This window comes from Capricornis sumatraensis, chromosome 20 (assembly GCF_032405125.1).
Source record: "Capricornis sumatraensis isolate serow.1 chromosome 20, serow.2, whole genome shotgun sequence".
In the NCBI taxonomy this organism is placed as follows: domain Eukaryota; kingdom Metazoa; phylum Chordata; class Mammalia; order Artiodactyla; family Bovidae; genus Capricornis; species Capricornis sumatraensis.
In genome coordinates this window covers 48,953,440-48,970,036 of record NC_091088.1, presented here as the reverse complement: position 1 = coordinate 48,970,036, position 16,597 = coordinate 48,953,440, and the positions used below count along the sequence as shown (strand labels likewise).

At 44.0% G+C, this 16,597-nt stretch overlaps 2 protein-coding genes across 4 annotated transcripts in view; one reads left to right on the top strand and one right to left on the bottom strand.

Moving 5' to 3' along the window:
- The window catches only part of RHPN2 (rhophilin Rho GTPase binding protein 2), a 70,751-nt gene extending 59,837 nt beyond the window's left edge, over window positions 1-10,914 (top strand). The window contains exons 11-15 of the mRNA XM_068992239.1: window positions 570-764; window positions 4,644-4,720; window positions 5,012-5,158; window positions 5,824-5,979; window positions 9,836-10,914. Coding sequence (XP_068848340.1) covers window positions 570-764; window positions 4,644-4,720; window positions 5,012-5,158; window positions 5,824-5,979; window positions 9,836-10,096 — 836 coding nt within the window. The 3' untranslated portion in view covers window positions 10,097-10,914. The remainder of the gene's footprint in view (window positions 1-569; window positions 765-4,643; window positions 4,721-5,011; window positions 5,159-5,823; window positions 5,980-9,835) is intronic.
- Window positions 9,054-16,405, bottom strand: FAAP24 (FA core complex associated protein 24). Of its 3 annotated transcripts, none has more exons than XM_068992241.1 (6): window positions 16,381-16,405; window positions 15,964-16,082; window positions 15,704-15,843; window positions 15,389-15,541; window positions 13,545-13,789; window positions 9,054-9,159 (listed from the first exon to the last, which is right to left on the bottom strand). In XM_068992241.1, the coding sequence occupies exons 2-6, from the start codon at window positions 16,067-16,069 to the stop codon at window positions 9,147-9,149; spliced, it is 657 nt and encodes a 218-aa protein (XP_068848342.1). In that variant the 5' UTR covers window positions 16,070-16,082; window positions 16,381-16,405; the 3' UTR covers window positions 9,054-9,146. The 3 variants fall into 3 exon arrangements, with proteins under 3 accessions (XP_068848342.1, XP_068848341.1, XP_068848343.1); XM_068992240.1 differs by lacking the exon at window positions 16,381-16,405 and adding an exon at window positions 16,268-16,372; XM_068992242.1 differs by lacking the exons at window positions 9,054-9,159; window positions 16,381-16,405 and having other exon boundaries at window positions 13,251-13,789; window positions 15,964-16,366.
- Window positions 16,406-16,597: the final 192 nt, after the last annotated feature.

Below are 16,597 nucleotides of genomic sequence, written 5' to 3'. Positions count from 1 at the left end.
TTCTCCATCCTTCTCTGCAGCCTTCACTCTCCCCAGCGAAACTTCCAAGCCCTTTGTTGTCCTTAAACATTCAGGCATGCTCCTGTCCCAGGGCCTTTGCACTTGCTGCACTTCTTCTAGGAATGCTTCAGGGCTCTACTTAAGTTAACCTCCTAAAAGGCCTTTTCTGATCACACATCATAGAATGGCGACTCCTCATTCCCCATCTTCTCAATTACTACATCTGCCTATTATTTTTGTTTCTGCTTTATTTTTCTCCAGAACCTTAATGCCGCATGACCCATTATGCATTTCTTTGCTTGTTATTTTAACTCAGTGAATATAGAGGCTAGCTTTTGCTTTATCTCTAATGCCTAGAACATTTGGTAAATGCCTGCTGAATGATAGTTCTAGAGACACAAGTGAGCATACTGCACGCACAGTTCAGAGGGACTGAAGCCTTCCAGGCAGATCCTTCCGGAAAGAGAATGTCCACCTTTCTGGGCAGATCCTTGGGCACTCAGGCTCTCCCGAAGTGCTCATGTTGCATTTGTTACACGTGACCGGTGGTGTTGATTTTCTGTGGGCAGGGAAATCCCATCTGTGCCGAGCTGTTACCCACCACGAGGAGTCCATGAGAGAGGCCAGCCTGTGCAAGAAGCTCCGCAACATCGAGGTGCTGCAGGAGGTGCTGTCCGCGGCGCGCCAGCGGTCCCAGCTTAAGTACTCTCAGCTCCGGGAGGACGATGACCTCCTGAACTTGACCGATGCTCCCGACATCGTCTGTGAGTGGCGTGGGTGCCAGTGCAGAGTGCGCTGCCTGAGAGGCAGGGCTGCTCAAGTGCTCCTCTTGCCCTGGAGTCCTTACCTTCTCACTCTTGGATCTGGGGCCTCCTTTATGGTCTTTTTTGACGCTTTAGTGACAGCTGACCCCCTCCTGCCCCTCATATCGCCACCTGTGATGTCAGGGTCCTGCCACCTTGGTTGTGCTCCGACTTTCCTTCCCACTCTTCGCTGACTGCCTTGCCCAATCCCGGTCTCCCCTCTTGGCATCCTTGAGGGTCTCCTCTCCCTGGTTCCTTCCTTTAGATTCCTTTCCTTGAAGTCTCCTGACCTCCTCTGGGGTTGTAGCTATTACTGATAGTCAGGAGACCCCAGGAACTGCCTTTTACCTTGACATTTTCCCTATGCTCCGTACCCACCCACATACCACTATTTTAATGGAAATCTGCACTTTGCTATCTGTCTGTTACCTCCGACTGCATGATTTGAAAACCACCTGCACCCTTATTCCTCCTCCGAGGCTTGATCTTGGAAGGTGTTTCATTGCTCTTTGTGTCTGTTTTTGTGCCCAGGCTATACTGTTTTGATTACTGTAACTTCATACTATAATTGATATCAAGGAGCATGATTTCATGCTGGAGCTCTAGCTTTGTTCTTTTATCTCAAGATTGTTTTGGCTATTTGGGATCTTTTTTGGTTCTATACAAATTTTAGAATTATTTGTTCTAGTTCTGTTAAATATGCCATTGGATTTTTGATAGTGATTGCATTGAATCAGTAGATTGCTTTGGATATTATAACAATATCCAAATGTGTATGTGTGTGTGTGTGTGTATATATATATATATATATATATATATAAAACAATTGGACATTTTAACAATATAACTTCTCTAGTCTACAGACATGGAATATCTTTCCATTTATTTGTGTTTTCTTCAGTTTCTTTAACAGTGTCTTATAGTTTGCAGTATAGAGATCTTTCACTTCCTTGGGTAAATTTATCTCTATGCATTTTATTATTTTTGATATAATTGTAAATTAGATTGCTTTCTTAATTTCTCTTCCTGATTGTTATTTGTGAATAGATATACTGGATTTGTTTATATAATGGATTTCTGTTTATTGATTTCGTATCCTGCAACTTTACTGAATTCATTCATTAGTTCAAATATAGTCCATGGGTTTGCACAGAGTCAGATATGACTTAGCTACTGAACAACAATTAGGGTTCTCTGTTTGTCATCTGCTCATGGTGACAGTTTTACTCCTTTCTGATTTGGATGCCTAATTTTTTCTTTTCCCTGTCTAATTGCTATGGCTAGGACTTCCAGTATCATGTAAAATAAAAGTTGTAAGAGTGGGCATCCCTGTCTTGTTCCTCATCTTAGAGGAGAATTTTTCAAGGCTTGTCATATGTGGCCTTTATTATGTTGAGGCTTGTTCCCTCTATACCCACTTTGTTGAGGTTTTTTTTTTTTTAATCATAAATAGATGCTGATGAGTTTGTTTCCGATTCCACATATAAATGAGATCTTGTACCACCAGCACTTTCTAAGCATCTCTAAGGTGTTGAGCACTGTCTTGAGTTTAGAAATACGGAAATAAACTGGTTAGTTGCTGCAGCCCTTGGGGAGGTAGTGGTCAGTTCTGCCCTGAAGGGCAGGAGTTGGGAGGTGGACAGTTGCCTGGAGAGGTGACCTTTCAGTTAAAAATGACTAGACTCTTTCCAGGAGTTAGAAGAAAGGGAATGAAGTAGCCCAATTGAGGGAACCCCCCTTTGCCCAAGCCCCCTCCCACCCCACTCCCTACACCTCTGTCCCCAGTCTCTGAAGTTCCACCCCATTTTCAGGGACAAGCTTCTAGAGATAGAACCCTTTTCAAGCTAGAATCCTGAGTTTGTCAGTAGTAAAGTTGGCTAATGTCTGTTGAGGATTTGAGATCTGCCAAGGAGTTGGTGATGGACAGGGAAGCCAGGTGTGCTGTGGTCCATGGGGTCGCAAAGAGTTGGACACGACTGAGTGACTGAACTGAACTGAACTGAGGAACAACATTAAGCCTCAGATGTATATAGAATTTCATTCTACTCATTCTCACCCTTATCTTAAAGATGAGGCAATGCAGGCTTAGAGGGATCAAAGTCTTTGCTCCAGATGACCAAGATGGTTGGTGGAAACAAGAATGCACTCAAGAACTCTCCTTTATGGACACAGGCTTGGCAACCTTGTCTATGCAGTGCGGTCTGTGGCTACAAAGTAGAGACAACCTCCCTAGGAGGGAGACGCACAGCTCCTGGTGAGGTTTTCTGGGGGTGGTAGCACCAGTCTTGTAGTAGATGAGCAGCCTGCCTGAGCCCCATGCTGTGTGAAACAGAAAGAAACCACAGGGTCATCCTGTGAATACAGAGGTTCAGCTTTCTTGGCATTGCCAGTCTTCTTCCCCAGATTTTCTTTTTTTTATAAATTGTTTTTCATGTATTCTTAGCCTGCACACTGACTAGCCTTGTGGGAAGGGTTGGCTTGTTGTTGTTCAGTTGCTAAGTTGTATCCGGCTCTTTGTGACCCCATGGACTCAGCATGCCAGGCTTCCCTGTTCTTCACTATCTCTCTGAGTTTGCTCAAACTCATGTCCATTGAGTCAGTGATGTCATTCATCTCATCCTCTGTCACTCCCGTCTGCTCTTGCCTCAGTCTTTCCCAGCATCAGGGTCTTTTCTAATGAGTCATCTCTTCGCATCAGATGGCCAAAAGTGTTGAAGCTTCAACTTCAGCATCAGTTCTTCCAATGAATATTCAGGATTGATTTCCTTTAGGATTGAATGGTTTGATCCCCTTGCAGTCCAAGGGACTCTCAACAGTCTTCTCTAGCATCATAGTTCAGAAGCATCAATTCTTCAGTGCTCAGCCTTGGTCCAAGTCTATGGTGCTTAGACATCCAAATCTTATGGTCCAACTCTCACATGTGTACACGACTACTGAAGAAACCATAGCTTTGACTGTACGGACCTTTGTCGGCAAAGTAATGCCTCTGCTTTTTAATATGCTCTCTAGGTGTCATAGCTCTTCTTCCAAGGAGCAAGCGTCTTTTAATTTCATGGCTGCAGTGCCATGAGGATGATGGCGGAGCTATTTAGCTATTGATGCGCATGATTTGGCAAACCCACTTCTCACTGTGAAATCCTCACGTTGCATGTTAATAATGAAAAGGGGAAGCACGTCTTGCCCAAAACTTAAGTGTTGAAAGCATGGTATTTCCCCAACAGCCACACCTGAAATGTAAGTTACTTCTCAGTAGGATTTTATGAGTATCAGAGGATGTCCGCTAGAACAGGGGTCCCTAGCCCCTGGGCCTCAGACCGGTACCAGGCCATGGCCTGTTAGGAAACAAGCCTCCCAGCAAGAGGTGAGCAGGGGGCGAGCCAGCAAAGTCTTACCTGTATTTATAGCCACTCCCCATCGCTTGCGTTACCGCCTGAGCGCCATCTCCTGTCTGATCAGCCACAACATTAAATTCTTGTAGGAGCATGAATCCTAACCCTAAAGTCAAGGCAGAGTATCCTGAAATTGCCATAAAATAGAAATAAAGTGCCCAATAAATGTAATGCACTTGAATCATCCTGAAACCATCTCTGCCCCCTGATCCATGGAAAAATTGTCTTCCACAAAATGGGTCCCTAGGGCCAAAAAGGCTGGGGACTGCTGCACTAGAATGCAAATAAGCTCCCTTGAAGGCAGGGAATTTGTCTTATATCACTATCTGTCCCAGCTCCAGAGTGGGGTATAGCTCATAGTAGATACCCAAATGGACTTAGGCCTGAGTTTTCAAAAATAACTTTCAATTACAGAATCACTTATGCTTTTACTTTTAACCTTCTTTTCCAGCTAAAACTGAGCGAGAAGTTGAAATTATACTCCCACAGTTCTCTAAAGTGACAGTAACAGACTTCTTCCAAAAGCTGGTATGTTGAACATTTATTTCATAATGACTTGAGGGGAAGGCTTTTTTATAAGTTGCAAATATGTAGAGATGCTATATAACATAATTTTGTTTTAAATATATCAATCTTTTAGAGAAAATGGCAATGAACATTCTTTTATGACTTTGTAGTGCAGATTATTGCAGATGGTATCAGGAGTCTTTTGACCAGGGCTGAATGAAATCTGTAAGGACGACAAGGCATCATTTCCTTTAGCTTTCAAATGCCTGACTCAGCCTTCAGATCCTAACCTAATGATGCTCTGTTCCCAAGGGTCCTTTATCTGTGTTTTCGGCTAACAAGAGATGGACAGCTCCTCGAAGTATTCACTTCACTGCAGAAGAAGGGGACTTGGGGTTCACCCTGAGAGGAAACTCCCCAGTTCAAGTCCACTTCCTGGATCCATACTGCTCTGCTGCGGTAAGCATGGATCCTTCTAGGTTGGAAGCAAAACTCACTGGCACCTTTTCAGACAGTCAGTCTGGTAAAGGACAGAGTTAAGTGTTAGTTGCTCAGTCATGTCTGACTCTTTGTGACCTTATGGACTGTAGCCCGCCAGGCTCCCCTGTCATGGGATTCTCCAGGCAAAAATACTGGAGTGGGTAGCCATTCCCCTCACTAAGAGATCTTCCCAACCCAGGGATAGAACCTGGGTCTTCTGCTTTGCAGGCAGATTCTTTACCATCTGAGCTACCAGGATAAAGAGTGCTGTCCACACAAATATACTGGGGTGATTTGATTTAAGGCTCTTCTAAGTAAAAGGCCTGGTTTTATGTGCAAGGCCTTTCATACCTTTCTTGCCCAAAGAGAAACAGATTAATTTTTGCCTTTTTTTCTTTTAAATTGGAGTATAATTGCTTTACAATGTTGTGTTAGTTTCTGCTGTACGACAAAATATATCAGCTATTGGTATTCATGTATCCATCTGTCTTGGGCCCCACCTCCTATACCCTCCACACCCACCACAATTCTTGCTTTCTTGAAGTTAACTTATGCAGGTAACTATTTTGTTAATGAACTTGGGAACTACTGCAGGGATTTCAGTGAACAGAATGTTGACCTGTATTGAAATCATATTTTTTTAGGAGGCAGGAACCAAGGAAGGGGATTATATTGTTTCCATTCAAGACGTGGATTGTAAGTGGCTGACGCTGAGTGAGGTTATGAAAATGCTGAAGAGCTTTGGCCAGAATGACATTGAGATGAAGGTCGTGAGCCTCCTGGATGCCACATCGTCCATGGTGAGTACTGATGCCCCCTGGCAGTAAATAGTGATGTGGAGTGAAGTCAGGGTGAGTCCAGCCTCAGAGGTTTTTACCAGGACCCCTGCCGCCTGCCTGCATTTGTAACATGCCACAAATGACTGAGCTCCTAAGTTTGTCATCACTGAGAATGTGTTCAACTTGGGTCAGAGAAATCACTGGAAAGCTTTTTTTAAAAAAAATCTTAAAGATAAAAGAACCAATGGATCTATCTTTCTGATTAAATTCTTTTCCATTGCAAAAGTGATACATACTCATGGTTTAAAAATATACATATTCAAATGGTACAGAAGGTGTGTGGCAGATGCTCTTCTCAGGAGTGTTAGCACTTTCCTGTGAGATCTCGGGACGTGTCTGAGCCCGTGCAAGTTCACATGCACAGTTCTATTCTTCTGTGTCCCCAAGGAGGAGGAGCTGTCGCATTCACGCTCTTCTGTACTCGCTGCATTTAATTTTGTACATTGGATACTTCTGTTTAGAACAGTATGCATGTGTTCATCCAGCAACTATTGATTGGGCATCAGTTGTGTGCCAGGCTCTTCTCAGGTGTTGGAGCTCCAGCTGAAATAAGATAAGGTCCTACCCCACAAAGCTGGCACTAAATAAGTAAAGAAGTAGTTGTGATTTTGGTAAGTGCTGTGAAGGAAATAACACGTGTAATGAGCTAGGATGATTGGGGCTGGGAGGGGCCTCTGGGCAGGGCTGCACTGAGGCTTGACTGTCAGGAGGAACCAGCCATGTGAAGAGGTATAAGCAAAGCACATGGGGACTTCCCTAGTGGTCCAGTGGTTAAGACTCTGCACTTCCAATGTAGTAGGTGTGGGTTCAATCCCTGGTTGGGGAATTAAGATCCCACATACCACGCAGCATAGCATGCCCACCCTCCCACCCCAAGAAAAAAGAGCACATAGACACGGGCACCAACAGGTGCAGATACCAGACCCACTGGCAGGACTGAGCTTCACTTGCTAGAGGAACTAAAAGGCCTTTCAGCTGGAGCATCGTGACAAAGGGCCAGCGTGGTGAGAAATGAGGTGGGAGACAGGCATTGCGTTCTTGGCAGTGAAGGAAGGTTGAAACCTTATGAGATGGGGAATGGTGTGCTCTGATGTTTATTGTAGAAGGCTCTCTTGCTGCCTGGAGGCTGGCCACGTGGCTGCAGAGCGAGCTGGCCGTTGCAGTCACCCAGGCCAGTGATGTTAGCAGCTTTACACTAGGGGGTGGAGAGAGGTGGATGTGTCTGTGACTTAACTGGGAGGTTGAGCTGACAAATTTGTAGATCAGTTGTGTAGAAAAGATGGTAGACAAGGGGAGGGCTCCTTGATTTTTGGCTTGAACAAGTGCATCATTTTTCATTATGGGAAATTGGGGCTGGGGGTGAGGAGGGCAGAGGAGAGAAAACACAAGTGCTGTGCTGTGAGTGTTTCACGTGCCAGGAGACACCCAAGAGGCATGTCAAGGTGACGTAGGCAGCTGAGTAGTCACGTCTTTAGTTCACGGAAAATGTCAGAGCTAGAAATAAATATTTGAGGATATCAGCATAGAGTTGATGTTTCAAGCTGTAAGACACTAAATGAAATTACCCTTGAGGGGTTGAGGGCTGAGGACTAAACCTCGAAGAGACACCACAAGCATCTGGGGGTCAGGAAGATCCAGCCATGTGAAGGGGCACATATGGGGGACTTCCCTGGCAGTCCAGTGGTTAAGACTGTGCTTCCAGTCCAGGGGATGCAGGTTCAATCCCTGGTTGGGGGATTAAGATCCCCAAGTAGGAGCGAAAGGGAGTGCAAAGTAGATGTGAAGGTGGGATAAAAAGGGGCTTCTGAAACCTAGAGAAGAAAATCCTGCAGGAGAGAGTGGTGGTTTGTATTGAACACAGCTAAGAGGTGGAGAACGATGTAAACAGAGCTGTGTTTGTTGTACCTGGCAGCGGGCAGCGGGGCAAAAGGACACTTTGTTTGGGCCGCACCGCATGGCACGTGGGATCTTAGTTCCCACCAGGGATCAAACCTGTAACCCCTGCAGTGGAAGTGCAGAGTCCTAACCACTGGACCGCCAGGAAAGTCCCCAGAGGACACTCTTTCATGGGGAAATGGCAACAGAACTCAGACTAGGGAGGGTCAGCGAGTGAATGAGGGTGTGACTCCACTAAGAAATGTTCAGAATAGGCAGATTCACAGAAATAGAATGTAGGTTAGTGCTTACCAGAGGCTGGGGCACCAGGGAATGAGGAGAAGCTGCTGATGGGTACAGAGTGAGTTTCTTTCCCGTTTTTTTGGCCACGCTGTGTGGCTTTTGGGATCTTAGTTCCCCAAGAACCCAGGTCACCACAGTGAAAGTGCCAAGTTGCAACAACTAGAGCACCAGGCAAGTCTAATGGGCAGTTTTATATTAATAGAAAAGGAGAGGCGTCTTTATCCAGAGGTGCCGAACTCAGGAGGGATATTTTATCGTGAAGTCCCCTCCTTTCTTGCTGCACCACTCAAACTCCTTTCCTGGATTTATATTATGAACAATGTGCCCAATGGCTTCAGATATATATTGTATGTCTGCTTATACATACAGCCTGATTTCAGTGCCTGGAACAAGGTAGATGGTCAGTAAACATTCTGTGAGCAAAGTAATCTCAGTATTAGGCAAACCTTAGAAGCATGTGATAACTCACATGGAAGTCTTTAGAAAACAAATTCCTTCACATTTCCCATTTGAGTCCTGCACAATCCTAAAAGAGTTAACAGTAGTGTTGAGTGGGCATGGAGTTCACTCGGGGAAGCTGGATAAGTTCTGGAGGTGGGTGGTGGTGATGGCTGCATAGCAGTGTGAGTGTACTTAAGGCCACGAGTGGTTAAAATGGTAAATTTTATGTTTATTTCATCAGTTTAAGAAACTGGAAAAATGTAATCATAACCTTGTTACCATGGATTCTGTTGTCTTTAAAGAGAACGTGCTTAGTCACTCAGTTGTTTGATTCTTTGCAATCCCGTGGACTGTAGCCCACCAGGTTTCTCTATCCGTGGGATTCTCCAGGCAAGAATACTGGCGTGGGTTGCCTTTCCCTTCTCCAGGGGATCTTCCTGACTCAGGGATTGAACCCAAGTCTCCTGTATTGCAGGCGGATTCTTTACCATCTGAGCCGCCAGCCATATCTACTGGTGTGGGCTGAAATCCAGGATACAGTAAGCGAAGAAAGCAGGGTGTAAACCCGTGTACACAGTGTATTCTTAAGGAAAGACAAATGGTGCTGTATACTTGACACATATCAATACCTGTATACGGATGTTATTTCTACAAATGTAACAGATAGTGGTTGCCTCAGTGGACAGGGCTGAAAGGTAGGAGGGACACCTACTGTTCACCTGATGCATTTCAATACTGTTGACCATGAGTGTGTATCACTTTTCAGATGTAATGACCTTTAAAAGTGAGTAGTGGTCCCTAGCCTAAATGACTGCTGTTGAGTATATTCCTTAAGAATTGTCCTTGTTCTTAAGAACCGAATCCTATATCAGCATTAGTCACTGAATCTCAGAATTATATCACTTAAAGAGGATGCCATGAGTGCAGAATGTGAGTCTCAAAACTTGGCAGTCATTTCTCTGACACCTTGATTTCTAACCATTTTTAACCGACACTTTAAAAATGGTTAAATGAGATCTAACCATTCTTTTCATAATTTAACTCATGTATATAGATTACTTCCTATAACAGAAAAATATGTCTGCCTAAAATATTCATTTCACTATAATCACAGCATATCAAGACAGGTTTTGAGAATGAAAAGAATTATTTGGAAGATAAAACAACCATTTAACCGTCCTTCTTTTTCTGGGTACAGCATAGTAAATGTGCCACCTACTCTGTGGGCATGCAGAAGACTTACTCCATGATCTGCTTAGGCGTCGATGGTGACGACAAAACTGATAAAACCAAGAAAGTCTCGAAAAAGCTCTCGTTTCTGAGCTGGGGCACCAACAAGAACAGACAGAAGTCGGCGAGCACCCTGTGCCTCCCGTCGGTTGGTGTCGCAATGCCTCCGGTCAAGAAAAAGCTCTCCTCTCCCTTCAGCCTTCTCAACACCGACAGCTCTTTGTACTGACGTGAAGAAGCGAGAGCGCTTCCCATACTGACTGGACCTTTGTGTTTGTGCCACAGAGGAAGATTTCTCAATATGTTCAAATCCCATCTTCTCAGAGCATAAACATACAATTGATATGTCCTTGAGTGTAAGTAACAAGAAGCCTCTAGAAGCTTGTGGAAGACAAACTTAATTAGGGGAGTCTAACCATACTGCTGCAAGTTATTTATTATATAAAGTATTGTAAATAGAATAATGTGGAAATATGGCTGTTTTTAACGACTATAATTAGGACTCTTAGTTACTTAATGTCAGAGTTCAATTAAGATTTCCTATATGGGTCCTATTAGTAAGTTTTTAGGCTCGGGTGATACATAGATTAATTCCTTAACTCGGAATTCAGATGACCCCAAACTCAGGCAGGGGGAGGGACTATAATGCTAGACTAAGTGTTACTAAAAACTGTCCCAAAGACCTGCTACCTAATGGGGAATCATTAACCTAGAACAAGATTTTACTATTATTTCTAGATAATATGAAGGCTATTTCCAGATAAAATCTAGTGCCAAATTTGTCATGACTTTAGATTAAAAAAAAAAAAATTTAGGAGCAGTTTTTCTTCCATTTATGTCACTTAAAAGTCGCTAACACAGTGGCAGTGTTAGATGAAGATGCCGTCTACAAGGTAGATAATATACTGTTTGATACTCAAAACATTTCTCATTTTGTTTAAAGTAGAAAGTACATAATTGTATATTTTAAGAGTCTTTAGGAAGGGTTAAAAACATTGTACAAAGTCAAGATGTAAATGACTCAAGTTTAGAGCTCTATTTGACTTTGCAAAATGACACTGGTTTATCTTGCTATACATTGGATGACACAGTGATTCTAACATTCACTGTTGACATAGTATAAGTTATATATCTTCTACAGATATAGCACTGCCATGTCATTTTGAGAATAAATGAACTTAAAATATTTTCTAGTGTGTAATGTCAAAAGGGAAGCAACCATATTTGGGAAAGTGTATCCACTGTTCTTACTGATATTTTTGTATAAATATTTAAATAAACACATTCATTTGCCTCAGTTAATGGTTTCCACTTTGATTTCACTTTCTTACCCTAACGCACAGAAGTTTTATTGTACTTGATTTTTAAAAGTTTGGACTTTCCTGGTGGAGCAGTGGATAGGACTCTCCCTGCCAATGCAAGGGACGTGGGTTTGATCCCGGGTCCGGGAAGATTCCACAGGCCGCAGGGCAACTAAGCCCCTGCACCACAACTATTAAGCCTGTGCTCTAGAGCTGGGTGCCCCAGCTACTGAAGCCCAAGTGCCCTGGAGCCAGGCAGCCACAACTCCTGAAGCCTGCACACTCTGAGGCCCTCGAGCCACAACTAATGAGCCCTGTGTCACAACTCTGGAAGCCTGAGTGCCCTAGGACCATCCAGTCACAACTACTGAGCCGTGCGCTGCAACTACTGAAGCCTGTGTGCCCAGAGCCTGTGCGCCCCAAAAGAAGCCAGCACCACGAGAAGTCTGAGCACCAAAACGAGAGTAGCCCCCGCTCTCTGCAGCTAGAGAAAGCCTGTGTGCAACAACCAAGTCCCAGTGTAGCCAAAAGTAAATAAATAAATAAGCAGTGTGTATGTAAAAAAATTACTGGGAATTCCCTGGTGGTCCAGTGGCTAAGACTCTGCCCTCCCAATACAGTGGGCCCAGGTTCATCCCCTGGTCAGGGAACTAGACCCCGCATGCGGCAACTTAGAGTTCGCATGCCACAGGTAAAGATCTAGTGTGCCACAACTAAGACCTGGGGCAACCAAGTAAATATATAAATATTTTTAAAAATTACTAACATTTCACAAAATAGGACTTTGAAGCTTTCAAGATGTCTTAGTGTCCTTGAAAATGTATGGCCTCTTTAATTCTATTTTTTTGTGTGTGGTCTTTTTTAAAAAATTGGAGCGTAATTGCTTTACAATGTTATGTTAGTTTCTTGTGTACAATGAAGCAAATCAGCTATATGTATACATATATCCCCTCTCTCTTGGATCTCCTCCCCTCAACCCCATATAATCTATCTAGGTCACCACATAGCATCAAGTCGAGCTCCATTCACTATAGTCAATTCCCACTAGCTATCTACTTTACACATGACATGCATATATGTCAATCGCAATCTCCCAATTTATCCCATCCCCACCTCTCTGTGTCTACCTGTCCATTGTCTATATTTGCATCTCTATTCCTGCCCTGCGAACAGGTTCTTCTGTAACATTCTCCTGAATTCCACACGTGTTAATATATTTGTTTTTCTCTTTTGACTTCACTTTGTGTGAAAGACTAGGTCCATCCACATCTTTACAAATGACCCAACATCATTCTTTTTGATGGCCCAGTATATTCCAATATGTGTGTGTGTGTGTGTGTGTGTGTGTGTGTAGTTGTTGTTATTCAGTGTGTTTATCCTTCGGATGAGCGATTGTACATTTTGGTCTCTAGCCCCAGCTCTCCTTAGCTGGCCCTGCCACTGCCCTGTGCATCTTTTGGTTGCTGGGGTATCCATTTACAAACACATTCTTCCGTCCCTCACACACACTGGCTTTTTATCTTACAGTGGGAACTCCAGACTCCAGGCCTTCTGTGTTCAGAAGACGTGCTTAGTGATTATAAACAAACTGTGCAACTATCAGGAAGGGAGACAGAAAGGAAGAAAAAAAGGCAGTACAATTGTTTGTTGACACTGGCAGCTACCCTCACAGCACAGGTATATTAAGATCAGACCCAAAGAACTGTGGCTCTGCCAGCAGGAACAAGGAGCTTATGCTAACAGTGCTTCATTGTAGGTCTGTTTCCTTTAAACAGTCATATCCGCCACCTTCCATGATAGATAAGGTCAAGGTCACACAGTAAAATCCTCCCAGGCTGGCTTTCTGCTGACTCTGAGGTTCCCTTAGGAAAGTGCCCACCAGCCCACGTCATGCCAGCAGGATGAGGGCAGTGCCGTCTGGCGCAGGCCCACTAATCGAAGTGCATGCCTAAGGCCAGAGAACAGCGCAGGACCACTGGCAGGTTCCATTCAGGCCTCTTCTCATCTTTTCCTAATTGTAAAAGGAACTCTGCTTTTTTTAGTTTAAATATTTGCTTGCAGTTTATTTTGGTTTTTCTAAATAGACATTCACATCTGTAAACAATAGGATTTTGGTTTCAGCCCCAACCCCCAATTACTTACAAGTTTTTGCCCTCATACATTGGCTAGAACTGCCATTTGTTGTTTAGCCGCTAAGCCGTGTCCAGCCCTGTTGTACTTCATGGACTGTTGCACACTAGACTCCCCATGGGATTTCCCAAGCAAGGATATGGGAGTGGGTTGCCGTTTCCTTCTCCGAGGAACTCTTTTCTTAGTGTGAAAAGAAAACAAGATCCTGCAGTCCCATGATGAGATGCCCATGAGAGGAGCCCTCACCTGGGCTGGGTGAAGAATGCATGAATGCGCTGGGCTGCTGCTGGTCCTACTACCGCTTCCAGTTCTCGGAGAGACGCGTTGCTTAGTTGCTGGATACTTGGAAACCTCTGAAGCAGGAGGGGGGCTTTCACTTTCCCCACTCCTGGGATCTGCTGCACACTTCGGAGGAGCGCCGGCTCAGAGACCTGAGCCCGTTTCTTCCTGAGAAAAGGGTTTTTACTGGGCTCTCTGGTTTGCTCTTGAACCTGAACGGAAACGAAAGAAGTACATGAGCGCCCTCTAGAGGACCTGTGGTTTTCTTAACATTTTGTTTTGCGGAAGTTTAGTTTTAGTTTTTCCATGTGGTTCAGCTTGATTTTCCACTATAAATGTTCTCATATGTGCCATGAATATAAATTTTCAGGCATCAGTAAAATTATTAAAAGATGAACAGCATGACTACACAAAGGAGTGAGAGGTAAAAATTAATCTACAAAAACTTGAATTTCTAGAATGCTTAGGATAAAACCAATGAAAACCTACACTAAAGAATTCAAACATGGTCCTATGGTCCACTAAGAAACATTTCAGTGGTATAGGATTACATGATGGCTCCACCTGCCTGATACAGGGCTTGGAAGAAGCTTGCCTATCAACGGAGAAACCCAGTCTTCAGTTAGTGGTGGATACAGGAAGGCACATAGTAACAGCGTTCAATCAAAGTGAGTCAGGAAGAGTGAAGTAAGAGAACAGAGCAGTGTCTGGAGAAGGGTTGTGAATTATACAGGGCTGTTTGCATTTCCAATGTGGTTCTCAACCCCAGCTGCACATCAGAGGGACAGATTTAGAAAGAGCACAACAAAAATTGATGCATAAGCCTGACCCCCATGTTCAGATTCTTAATTTGTCTGAAGTAAGGCTCATGTATCACTTTAAAAGTTCCCCAGGAAATTCTAATCTCATATGATATCACTTCTGTATGGAATCTAAGTTTTAAAATAAATGATACAAAAGAACTTATTTGCAAAACAGAAACAGACTTACAGATATTAAAAACAAAGTTATGGTTGCGAAAGGGGGAACGGGGGTGGGAGGAAGGATAAAACAGGATTTAAGATTAACATACACACACCACTATATAGTGAACTACCGCATAGTATGGGAACTCTGCTCAAAATTCTATGATAATCTATATGAGAAAAAATACCTCAAAAAGAATGAATGTATGTGTAACTGAATCACTCTGCTATATACCTGAAACATAACACTGTAAATCAACTATATTCCAATAAAATTAAAAAGAAAGTTCCCCAGGAAATTCTAATGTACAACCATGCTGAATAATCAATGAGGACAATGGAAAACCACTAGGTTAAAAAGAAACAACACATGAACCTGCAGACAGAATTTCTGATGCTGAACAGAAGATACAGAGGGATGAGGCTAAGGGGCCACTAACTGACAACATCACCAACTTAAACGCAGAACAGTGCACGAAGGAGTCATCATAGCCTGAGAGGTTAAAATCAGGTCTCCAGCTTGTTCACCTTGTTATATGCTTGCCTAGACAAGGCAGTGTTCCTGCCTGGAGAATCCCAGGGACGGCCGTCTCTGGGGTCGCACAGAGTCGGACACGACTGAAGTGACTTAGCAGCAGCAGACAGGGCAGCAAGCTCAGCTAGCTGCAGAGGGAGCTTCTGAGCTTAAATTCATTAAAAAGATTTTAGAAACCAATCCAGAGATGGATAAAGACTGGCTTCATGGATTGTACAGATAATAAGAGCAGGTGTCAGAAAAGGATCCAGGAAGATCAGTCGAAAGTCCTAAACCAGGGCTACTGTGGAGGAGTAGGAATGGGTACTTACCAACTGAATAATGAGGCAGGATGCTTCCATCTGGCTGGCTACTGGAAGCAACACCATCCCAAGATCCAGAACAGTAAACTTCTGTACAGCTGGAAAATACTGCTCACTCATCTGCGTTTTTTCAACTACCACAATCCCTTGAAGTTTATTGGACTTCAAAATTAAAAAAAAAAAAAAAAAAGGAAAGAAACAGGAAACTATTCTGTAACAAAATTCCATTCAAGATAAAGCAGCTATCCAAGGGTGCAATTGCCAATGGTTTTATACATATTATTCCAAGGGAGGGGGAAGAAGTCCATTTAACTCAGTACTTACATTTCTAACCCGAACAAGTCTCTTTCTGTAGCCATTTCCTGCCACCAACTCAGCTTCGGTGATATAAAGAATGCAGGATTTGCTAGATAAGTAAAAATCTACCGGTGTCAGGCCATCCTCAAAAACGAGTTTAATTTTCCCTTAAAACACAGAGAAGAAAGTAAGTTCCGTGTTCATTAGACGAAAACACGGCAATAGATGGAACTTTTTAAAAAGCAGGATGAGGTGAGAGAGGGCTTGTTCAGAGGGAGTCCACTGACCTTGCATTCCCTGTGCCAGCTGCGAACCGCGCCATTTCTCATTGGCCACAATGTGCCCAAATGGTACATGCATGGGGCCAGTGCCATCAGGGGGGTTGCCTTCCATCAGCGGCCTCGATCTAATGAGGGGAATGCAAGACGGCACTTAAGCAGATTCTCTAGGACACAGCCCATTTCACTCGAAGCCAGGGCCTCTTTGGCAGGAGCCCGACTGCAGAGTGTTCTTTAAAAGGCTGGATTACAGGCCAAAGTTTAAGAACCAGGAGATTCCTGTCCTGGAAGAAGCGTCCTTTATTTCCGTCACCTGTCTTGCCCCTGAAACCCTGGCTCGGTCCGCGCCGTGGTTCCTTAGTCCAGTCCAGGGCGGGGGCCGAGCTGGCCACCTCGGCACCAGGTCTGGGTTTCCCGCAACATTACCTGCTGAGCGACACATCCGGGTTGCCTCCGGAAAGCCTCGCTACTCTCTCATCTTGCCCGCCCTCCGCCTCCTCCGGCGCCGGATAGGCTATAGCCTCAGAGATCGACATCTGATCTGACCAATAAGAGAATGGACAAAGAGGCCCTGGTGAGGATTAGCGTGGTACTCACTGGTTGCCAAGAGCGACGGACGTGAAGTAACCTCCTCTCTGATTGG